Below are 12422 nucleotides of genomic sequence, written 5' to 3' on the forward strand. Positions count from 1 at the left end.
ATTATATGGGCCAACAAAAATGTTGGAGAGATAAAAACACTGCAGATTCGCTGTATTTCTCATCTTGACTTCGAAAGAAAAGTATAATTGATCGAACCAAATTTACTTTGTAAAAAGGGTAAATCACACAAATCTACTGAAGTCATATTTTGCATTAAAAACATAAGAAAAGTAATTGTAAGATCATACTTTTTTGTATTTTACAGGCAATTTAACCATTTTTTGTCAATTAAACAAACATAAAAGGTCAAGTTTGATTAATTAAACCGCCCAGATGAACTTATTTTGTTATTACTTCATTGTTACAGTGTTATTGCAATGTAATTACCAGCATATTGCATTATAACATAATTCACAGCAGTCAAACATGTCAATATCACGTGAAAACAATTCTCTAGTGCAAATGTCACATTTTCTTTTGAGTTTGTGGCAAAATACAACACTTGTTTGTGTGATTCACCCAAGAAATCAGTCAAACCAAACACAAACAAAACAAATATCTATTTCAACAAACACACTTGTGTTTTACACAGAATAAGTAGTGTTGCGCTGTCAAAAAGCAAACAAAAACACTGTTTTTTTTTTTATATCACTGAATGCTGCTTCACACGTTTCCATTTAACTTAGTAATGTAAATAAAAATGACAGCGCGTGAAAATATGAAAGCTAATCATTTATTGAAATGAATCGCCGAGCAGTGAAAGTAAGTTAATTCACGAGTATCCGGCGTTGTGAAATGAAATGTAACTTCGCCTTTTTCTGTGCTAAGGCACTGACTAGTTAGTGACCCATAACTCATAGAACGTAACTACCTAAACATTAGTCATTCAGTTCTCATTTAACACTAAAATAAATCCAAAATCCACTTTCATCTGAAGTGATCCGGATATTTTACGAAGTAATCAATTGTCGTGCAATTTTCGTATTCAATGCCTACTAAAAGCACACTATTTCACAGCTAATGTTTGAATTTAGTGTTTTACATAAACATTTCTGTTAAAAACACGATTTGAAGCAGTATTGTGTGAGTAAACCACACTTTAGAATTATCGATAACTCAAATGTAAAAAAAGTAAACAAAGTACACAGAAAGCAACACTTAGACGAAAAAACAAACTAATTTGCATTAGTATGATCAGTAACATACCCGCTTAAACAGTGTCAGGTTGGTTAAACTCCATTGTTTAGTAAGTTTGTAGTTAGTGTTGATTATTTACAGTAGTTTAATCTGACTATTAAAGCAGTGCTCAGGAAATGTTGTACATTTCAATACTAGAGAAAGAAAAACAATACATTAGATAAGTGTTTAAACTCATGGTCCATTCTAAAGAAATGATTACCCTGGATTACGACACTACAGGACATATAAAATGATTCAGACTGCATTACTGCGAAACCGAAATGCATTTGCGAAAAATAGCCCATGCTTAAAGCCCATCGTTTTCAGTCTGAGCTGTTTATAGGAACAAAAAAAAACAAAAAAAAAAAACGGCTCTACTGTATAATGAAGTAGATATGGAAAGAAAGAGTTTTGTTTGTGAAAGTTTGTTCTGTCTTTCCAAGCACCTCAGTTGGAGTGAAGATTCATGAGAGGACGGTTTGATCACAGAATAATGAAGAGGAGGATCACCACAAACAGGATGGCGAGCAGAACGCCGATCGCACACCACTGACGTTTATCTGCGAAGATCAGCAAAGGGTAAAATTCAACTTAGATTTTATTTACATAGTCATTTTTTTTAAAGCAGTACTACAAATATATAATAAAATACTATTAAAATATTCACTCTGAGGACATCCAAGATGATGTTTTCATTACTCGAGAGAGATTTCAGCAGCTTTCTGTGTGTTCACTGCCTTTCTACACCTCCCATCCTTCATGTGTTCAATACTTTTTCCCTGTGTCATTCCATTTTATTATGCATAACTTCATTTGTAAACTAATTCGATGTGTTTTTTGGCATATATGGATTTCTTTATGGAGAAAATATATGGAGAAAAATGATGACACGTTTAATCCTTATTTGCCTCGTTGTATCTACTTAACGGTGTGGACGCAGCTGTTTTTGCGACCAACCTTACTGAATGCATTGGTAGAAGTCGCAAATTGCATCGGAGGAGATTGCGCAATGCAATTTACTAACGTTTGCGCTGCTCGAATCTTAATTTTTTTGCACCATTATTTAATGCCTAAAAAACTTGTCTTTAAACGTTGAGCTTAAAACGGCTGCAGTTGTTGTTGCTGGAGAAGGACCACAGAAAACATGTAGATTTTCCACACGTCATTTGGCACCAGCCATTGGTTTGAAGTTACAGTAAATTACGGTAAAAACTGGTAAATTGTGAATTTTTATTACAATTTTAAGTAAGCGTTTTCTTATTAAATGTGGTTTGAAATTTCATTTATATCATTCCTATGATTCTTAGCTGAATTTATCATCATCATTACTACAGGTTCACATGACCCTTCAGAAATCATAATAATATTATGATCAGTCATTATTGGTACAAAATCACTAATAATGATTCTCACAATGATCAGTGCTGAATTTTTTTTTGTCTTGCTTCACAGTATCGTGGAATCTTTTATACATTTTACAAAAGATTCTTTGATGAAAAGGAAAGTTAATAGTTTTTAAAATAATCGTTTTTTTATTATAAATGTATTTACTTTCATTCTTGAACAATTTATTGTGATGAATAAAAGTAAATACATTTTCTGCATTGCTGCAAATTTGCCCTGTTTGTTAAATCTGGCACTATCAGTAATAAAACAACAATAAAAACACACAACAGCTTGAATAAACTAAAACAAGAAAATTAATTGGAAAGATAACAGAGAAGAGGACTGAATTATTTATTCATTACTTTATAACTAGGAAAAATACCCTCCCCCCAAAAAATTACGCTTATGATAAATTCTTTAAAAATACCATTTGAAGGTTTGTCATAAAGACACCAATATTTCAATGAACTGCCAAAACACATACATAGTAATCGAGACATACAAGTGTCAGTTTTCTGGTGAAATTTACCCTTAAACCTTTCCTTTGAAAAGGTCCGGAAGTTGGACTTCCTGTTTATGCTTTGCCTTATAAGGGGCACTGCAGCCAATCACCTTTAGCTACAACAGGAAATCCAAGGGTCCTCTGAACAGGAAATGCAGGGTGGATTTCTTTCTATGCAAAGTGCCAACTTTATGAATTGACACAGTTTTCACTTTTACATATATTAAAACTGCTATAACCAACTAAATGTGTGACCCTGGACCACAAACACCAGCCTTAGATTCTGCCAAAGCCAAATTGTTCTTTTATGCCAAAATCATTTGTGTATTAGGAAAAATCATGATCTATGAAAACATTAAGTAAATTTCATACAGTAAACAAACCAAAACTCAATTCTCGTTGCTCTAGTTCTCGGTTGCTTTCACTTTAAACAGATTATTTATTGGCCTAAAGTTAACCATGTGCATGTGATCATCCTTTCATTATCACACGATATGTTTTTCACCTGCTTTTATTTGCTTACGGTTTTATTTGCTTCTTTTTTTGTTAACATGGTTTAATTACCATTTTTAGAATATTGCTTTAATGGGAGATTAACTCTCCATTTATGTGTAGTTAACTGGTGATCCGAGAAACCTTTAGCCAGGACAGATTACTGTGCATAGTTTTAGGTACATGACAATAATTATTTGTTAAAAAAATCAATTGCTTTTTGCAATGAAATGTTTTGTTCAATAAAAAGTATAGTATACAGCTATATTTTGCTTGTTTTGACACATTTAAAATTTGTGGCTACCAAATAATTATAATAATTGTTAAATTTGGTAAATCCTTATTTCTGAGCTCTGAAAAGTCATCTGAAATAAAAACTAATTGCAATATAACACTAAGAAACCATGACCCTTTTGATCATGCTCATTGAGCAAGCTCATACACGACACACAAAAACTGAAATGAATGAGGAGGCATGGGGACATAGTCTAAAATTTAAATAGTATTTTATGCATATAAAATTTATTTTCGCAACATCAAAATTTTGGCTAGTGAATATGCAGAGTGGCTAATAATGTTGGAAAACTACTAGCCACAGTGGCCGGTGATCAAAAAAGATCATTTCAAGCCTTGCATATAGCAATTCAAAACGCATTTACTCTGCTTTCAGATGATGTATAAGTGACTAGTACTGTGGGTCACATTTTAGAAAAAAGTGAAATAGTGTGTCAGACAGGATGTCAAAAATGAAAATCTGATGTTTCAGCTCAATGACTTCTGAATGTATTTTGAGAATGATTTGAAGTGCAGTATTAACCATGCAAGAGTGAAATGAAGCGTATGTGCTGTATTACTCACCGCTGGTCATGTGAGAAACTTTAGCCAGTTTCTTCATGACGTTGTCCAGTCTGGATTGAGTGCTGTCCATCTCATGTGAAAAGTCATCCAGCATTCTGAAAACAGTCCAGACACACAGTCCATTCAAGAAAAGGTCTGTTAACTCAACCGCAATGACTAGACAAATCTGTCAGGGTTCAGCCAGAACAGCTCAGTTTTGTTCATTTTAAAAGGTTGTGTTCAGGTTTTTAACAACAAGAATAGTTTACTGTATTCATGTAAAGTCTAAAATATCATTACTATAGCTCTGCTATATAAATGAAGTATAAGTCATTTTTACACAGCATATATTTTATATAAGATTATATTCAAGTCATTTTTGCTTTTTACAGAATATGCAGAAATTTTTTGTTGCTATTTCAGCATAAAATATTTTGTAAAAAAAATAAATAAATCTTTGGATTAATGGAGAATGATAACTAAAAACCTAAATCATAAAATAAAAAATGTTTTTTAACTTTTATTTTTAGCCAATTAGATCCACTTGTTTGGTTATTGTAAATAAATCATATAAACATTTGCATATAATACAATAACATTACTAAAATATAAAATATAATATAAAAACAATAAATACATTTTACATATTCACATAAAATCAAAAAGACTTGGTGAGCTAAAAAGATCTGCGAAATTCTATATATTAAATCGTTTATATGAATTATTGAAATAAACATTTACTATTTTAAACAATATACAAGTAAAAATAAAAAAATGTGATAAAAATGACCTATCAAAAATTTTTATATACTAGATTTTCTCAAATATTGCATATTTTGTAAACCATAGAAATGTAATGTTTAATTCCTAAATAAAAGTATATATAAATAGAGAGAGAGGGAGATACACACACACACACTAAACATTATAAATAAAAATACTATATATATTTATTTATTTATTTATCCATATATACTGTGAAGAGTATGTAATACTTTACATATCACAGTTACATTAAACACTGTTCTTTAGAAATCATTTTTCATTTATATATAATATACAAATATAATTTTAACAATATTTCAAATAAGATTATATATTAATATATAAATTCCTGCTTCATCAATATTAATATAACTCACACAGCTTGCTCATCCAGCTCCTGTCCGATTCTCTGAGACATGTTCTTCAATACACCAATAGTTCCTGACACCAACTCCAAATGCTCATCCTGCTTTTCTGCTATGAGCTGCCATGTGAACACACAATTACAAACAGTTTACTCTCTTGATAAATGCTCATCAATATTGCCAAAAATGCTAATTGTGCACTAATAACCAGTTTATAGTGTTGTGAACCGCTTTATTGAGTACCTGTTGCTGCGTCTGTTGTTCTTCAATGAACTGTGAATTTGCCGTCTGCAGCTCATTGTCAAGTCTAGTGTACTTTTCACCACTCGGTTGCCAGATTGGGCCCCGGGATCCACCTTCGCCCATTAAAGTCTGATAAGGGAACATAAATTGTCAATTTAAAAATACAACAAAAACGGTCAGAGCTAAATCCGGTTTTAATATCAAACCTGTCGATTTTTCTTCTCAGGCACTGTAATGGCCATCGGACTGGTCATGTGGTCTTTCATCTCCTGCAAAATAAATTAATCTATTATAAATGCCGGTGTACTATGGACTTATTTTTGTTTCTTTATTATTCAATCAAAATATTTAGTTTTAGGGAATAATGTAATACACCAATAAAAAAGTAAAAGATTGCAAATAAATTAAAAACGTTTAATTAAAAAACTTGTAAATGATGATAAAATATTTTGGATTGAAAAACATACACTATTGACTTATTATGCAGTTACCACACTTTCCATTGCACACTTATTCATTGTGCTCTCTGATCTGCTGTCATGTATTGCACATCTAGAATCTTTTCTTGTTTATTGTTTATTAACGTTCTTGTTTAAAATGTTTATTTACTTTTATTTTTTAATCACTGTGTATTTAATTTTTCCCTAAAACTAAATATTTTTGATTGAATAATAAAGAAACAAAATAACTCCATAGTGTCCAGGCCTATAATATTAAGGACAAACACCATGATGATGTTTTTTTTTTTATTCTAAATGTTTTTTATTTTATTTTATTTTTTTAAATCAACCCACAATCATGACTAATAGCAATGATAAACTTCACGATCACTTTATTTCCAGCATTTTTATCAGAATATATCCTGCTTTGAAAACTGCTATTCTTAATAAGTGAACTGCAGTCAATAACTTTTAATTAAAAAATTATTTATTCTTAGATTGAATTCATTCTTCACATACATGAAAGGAATACGAACAACAAAATAAACGCCAAAAGAAAAAAAAAACATTGAGAAAACAGTCATCAAGAGGGCATCTGATAATAGCAATGTATATATATTTGCAGTTCATGTCGCCAGATGAGGTCATTAAAATTATGATTGTATATTATAAGTATATATAATTGTCAAATGAGATTTTTCCAACCAAAACATTCTACGTCTGTAGAGTTAAAATGAATCTACAGGCTTTCATAGACACAGAAACATTTATTTTGGGTTTGACCGTTGACCTTTATGTCCATTCAAATTTAAAATCCAAATCCATACCAAGATTTTTAAATGAAAAGTACATTTTAGTTTTTATCATAGGCTTAGACGTCATAATAAAAATATAACCTGTTCTTTATTTTGACTTAAAACATGAGGCTTTACTGTGGATGCTAAAACATTAGTTGTAAATGTGCTTTCAGTCGGTCAGATCAGCTCACCCTGACTGTCTGCCGTGTGCTAGTGATGAAGGCTTTCCTCTTGGCCAGTTCCATTGCGTCGAGATTGAACTTCTTCGGATTGGCCTCCACAATACTTAAACACAAGGTTAAGGCTACAACCAACATATAAACAGCATCAAGACCAAACAATGACGACTAAGCTAAAAGGATATTGATAGTCTCATCCAAGTCCTCCAAGTCCCATTCAATGGACCTCAAACTGTTTCGTAATTCGTTGGTGGTCCAGTCCACTTCCTCCTTGCTGGCTCCACCCGCGTCCTGTAGCAGCTCTATCCATCTCTGATGAAGACCTTGAGCTGTGTTTACAGCCTTCTGCACCTCTCTAAGACAAATACATTCAATTAAGCCTCAAGGTTAATTGACCTACTACAATGTAGACAAGAATACTACAGAGTGTGCAGATAATTATGAAAATTATAAACATATGATCATAATTGTTTTTTTCCAAAGAGAATTTGACCAGTTCTCAAATACATCGTTCTTAGCCAAATACTAAAATATTTTACTTGTAATTTATTATTAATAAGTGTTATTAGTATTATTATTTAGAATAATTATTATTAAATTGAAAATTAATAGACTGTCTGATGTGTATAATCATTAAGCAGGAAAATAGCCCATAAAAAAGATGCAACTCTCACTAAAAAGTCAAAAATAATGGATGCGATCCTATAAAAAATGTGATAAATTAAAGGTGCTGTGAAGTGCTTTAAAATTAGCATTTTGAATTTGATTTCTTCGTTGTAATCTGAAATAAAATTCATGAAGACAGGGTGGGACATAGAGTAGCCCCTCTCCTTTATAAAAAACATCCAAGAGTGTTTCGTTTTTAATCACAGCTCTGCCAGTGAGAGTGGTTGATCTCAAAAAAGATGCATCAATGGATAAAGCAAATGAAAAGCATCTTGAGGGGGGTGGGTATGTCAGACACTAGAGAGTATTTGATTGGTCAGAATATTTGATGAGAAACTACAATAGATAACCCCCAATAATATAAATCCCCACTTTATAAAAACCAATAGCTGAAGTGTTATACAATACTGATTTCTTTTAAGGACAGCTTATGTATCTGTCTTCCTCCTGCCCTAGTTAGTATTTGTCGTTCAATAGTAATACCTTAATTTTACAGGTTTATTAATGCTGTGATCTTCTTTTGGTCGTTTAATATATATACAAAACGAAGGGCCCAAAAAGGAGGTGTAACATTGGGAAAATATATATATATATATATATATATATATATATATATATATATATATATATATATATATATATATATATATATATATACATACATACATACATACATACATATATATATATATATATATATATATATATATATATATATATATATATATATATATATATATATATATATTTTTTTTTTTTTTTTTCCTCCCCAATGTTACACCTCCTTTTGGTCCCTTCGTTTTGACATGTCAAAATAAACCTGCTTCATAAATATGCACATCTAAATATAATTATCTTACACCCCCAGTGCTTGTTAAAAAATTACACGTAACTTATTAATGATTATACACAATATCAATACTAGGGCTGCACAATATATCGTTTCAGCATCAATATCGCAATGTAGTCATTCGCAATAGTCACATCGCAGGTTGTGCAATGTTGAGTCTGTAGTATAATCTATCATTTTCATGTTTTTTTGGACAGTAGGATTTTAAAACCAGAGGCATAAAAAATTTTACCATTTGTAAGTTAACGTTAGACGTAAAAATGATAAAACACTGTTTATTTATCTTTTTTTATTGTTTGATCTATGCTTGTGGATAGTTTATTATAATTATTGCAGATGCACTTTTCTGCAGAATCATCTGAATCAGATAATTATATCGCAGAATAACTAAATATCGCAATGTTAGATTTTTCCAATATCATACAATCAACACTTAAGAAGTGTGAAATCGGTACAATTAAACAATAATTATGCACGCACTTTATTACAGCGCCTAGACTGCAGTTCTGCACAAGACGTTTGGCCACAGGAGAAACGGTCGTGCTCAACTGAGCCTGGTTTCGCTCAAGTTTTTTTAATTCTTCACTTTCGCCAATTGGTGAAGTTTTTTTCCCTTGCCACTGGCTTGCATGGTTTGGGAGCAGTGGAGCTGCGCATCGATGGATTTGCTTTTCAGTGTTTAAACTCTCAGCAGTAAAAATTAAACCACACTGAACTGAATGGACTGAACTAAACTGAACTTCAACACAAAAATAAGCTGACACTGTTTCAATTTACTATAATCTTCTATGTGAAGCTGCTTTGACACAATCTAGATTGTAAAAGCGCTATAGAAATAAAAGATGAACTGAATTGAAAGGTTTTACTATGATAATGCAATGCTTTTGGATGTCTGACATGGAAAAAACTATGCTATTACGTTACTATCCAAAAGCATACCATAATATGTATCCCCAAAAAGTGACAAACATGGTAACGTTACATATTTGTAAATCCTAACTTATAGCAAAACGCAGATGTCTGGCAACCCAAAACAATACCACTTTAAAGGGAAGACGACACAAATATCGATTAACGCTATGAAGCGTTTGAGAAAAAAATCGATAATTATGGTTGCCATGACAACACGATAACGATCTTACCGAAACAGCTGCTTTAAATGGTGCCGAGTATCAACGTAGGACAAGTCAAATAGCTAATGTACGTAAAGTTTAAAATAATTAACGTTACTCCAATCTGATTCCTGAAAGTGTCTAATTCGACATCTTATATTCGCCCCTAGTCTCCGATCTAAGCCCTGAAACTCACCCTTTCACCACGAAAAACGGATCTTCCATCGACATTTTGCTGCTCAGATGAGTCGATGAGTGGGGTGCGATAATCTCATGCTCCTGACCGCGGCTGGTTTAGCTTTACTTGGACAAAGGAGAGCGCTTTACGTGTTGTTTACATGCGGGACAGAGCCCGGATCCGCTCAGCCGCCATTGCCCGGCGGAATCACATCCGGGTCCTCGAGCGTCTAGACACACGCACGCGCCTGGGCAGATAAACAGCAGCACGGGTTGTTTTGGTTTGTTGAAGTAAAAGAACAAAGCGTTGCCACTAATATGCAAAATGCCTAAATATAAAATATACTTACGAGATATTAGTTTAATTTAGATAATGCTTTAAATATATGTTGGTAGTCAGCATTCTGTCTATTCATCATCCAGGCAATATTATGTAAAGTAGCTTACCATTATTATTATAATAAATCTACTATATGTAAATGTTTACGTAATTGAAAGCTAATTTATAGTTTATGCGTTAAACATATGCTGGTATAGTTGGTGGTTCATTCCACTGTGGTGACCTCTAATAAATAAGGGGACTAAGTCGAAGGAAAATGAATAAAGGAATTTATAACATACTAAAATATTGAACCTACGTCCTCAAAATTAAATTTAACTGAATCATTATACACCGACTTCAAAATGATTACCTTTTGATTTGCCACCAAAATTAACATAAAATAAGAATATTATTATTCACAGAAAATTCACAGTAAATAAAAAATAAAATCCATGTTTTCAGATCTTAGATATTTTGAACTATTGTAAAAGCACACATACATATAGTCCTCCTAACATTTATATATGTGTGTGTAGCCTTTTACGTATGTGTACAATAATTGTATAGTAACATAAAAATGTAACAGGCGACATGGTGGCTCAGTGGTTAGCTCTGTTGCCTCACAGCAAGAAGGTCACTGGTTCGAGTCCCTGCTGGGCCAGTTGACATTTCTGTGTGCAGTTTACATGTTCTCCATGCCGTGTGGGTTTCCTCCGGGTACTCCGGTTTCCCCCACAAGTCCAAAGGCATGCGCTAGGTGAATTTCATAAACTAAATTGTTTGTAGTGTATGTGTGTGAATGTAAGATTGTATGGATGTTTCCCAGTACTGGGTTGCAGCTGGAAATGCATCCGCTGTGTAAAACATATGCTGGAAAAGTTGGTGATTCAGTCGCTGTGGCGACCACAGATTAATAAAGGGACTAAGCCAAAAAGAAAATGAATGAATGTGTGTGAATGAGTGTGTATGGAGGGTTCCCAGTACTGGGTTGCAGCTCTAATGCCAACAGCTGTTCCAAAACATATGCTGGATAAGTTGGTGGTTCATTCCTCTGTGGTGACCACTGATTAATAAAGTGACTAAGCTGAAGAAAAATGAATGAAAATGTATGAATGAATGAGCTACAATCTGATACCATTGTGTGTATTATGGTGCCACCGGTATTTTTTATTTATTATTTATTTAAACATATACTTTATTTAAGTATATTAAACACTTATGTAATAAGTGTGTATTAATATTAATACAATTATACATTTTATTACAGATAATCTAAAATAATAGGGGTCAAAACTATGGGTTTCCCACTGCTTTCTCTTCATCCTTGTATCTGCAGCTCGTCTGTGTACTGAAACACAGTTCTTCATCCATTATTCATCACAGCGCGCCGCCTGCTCATTAGTTGACTATCTACACCAGTGCTGCTGTCCACTGGTTAGAGGACGTGTATGATGTAAAAGCAGCAAAGCAGCTGGAAACACTTGAGCTCGGTCGGCTTAGAAAGTAAAGCTGCATAAATTATTAATCAACTCCCGGTTTTATTTATAGTATCAGTTGCCAGTTTCCCATCAACGCGCAGAACTGCAACTGTAGAATCAGCACTAGATGAGATAGCGGGATACATGATTATTTTATAGAGCATTTCAATGTGTTCATGTCCTTATCAAACTATTACTGTAACAAGAGGCGATTTAATCATACATTAAAACAGCTCTCACGACATTATTTATCAATGTGTGGATCTTTTTAGATTCTCAAAGGCTATAGGAATAAATATGTGAAACAGAAAATACATTGGGACAATTGTTTTTGTTTACATCCCTCAAAATGGTCTATATGGACGTTGTTTTTTTTAATGAACAACAATTTAATCGCCCCTTTAAAAACAGGAGCTTAACACAACAACAGGGTGCTGATTTATGACTGATAGTAAATAATAATGCTTTCATTTTCATTTATCTGTGTGAGCTACTTCAAACAAAGCATTGCAGAATAAATTGTGCGGTAGTCATGGCTGTAATCGTTTATATATAGATAAACAGTCTTACGTCACAGCCTGCTCTTCCTGTCAGGTTTGTTTATGACCCACATCTTAATGCAGGCAGACTCACAAACCAACACGCACGGATTATTCATTTAAGAACCAGACATACACACGCAAAACGAAAG

At 32.8% G+C, this 12422-nt stretch overlaps 1 protein-coding gene across 1 annotated transcript; it reads right to left on the reverse strand.

Moving 5' to 3' along the window:
* Positions 1-1170: 1170 nt before the first annotated feature.
* Positions 1171-10132, reverse strand: stx6 (syntaxin 6). Its single transcript, NM_001017879.1, is given in 8 exon segments — positions 1171-1680; positions 4359-4453; positions 5480-5586; positions 5711-5839; positions 5917-5979; positions 7139-7233; positions 7312-7481; positions 9951-10132. Coding segments are annotated over 8 exon segments (771 nt in total). The 5' UTR covers positions 9986-10132; the 3' UTR covers positions 1171-1603.
* Between the last annotated feature and the right edge of the window lie 2290 nt (positions 10133-12422).

This window comes from Danio rerio, chromosome 22 (assembly GCF_049306965.1).
Source record: "Danio rerio strain Tuebingen ecotype United States chromosome 22, GRCz12tu, whole genome shotgun sequence".
Classification (NCBI taxonomy): domain Eukaryota; kingdom Metazoa; phylum Chordata; class Actinopteri; order Cypriniformes; family Danionidae; genus Danio; species Danio rerio.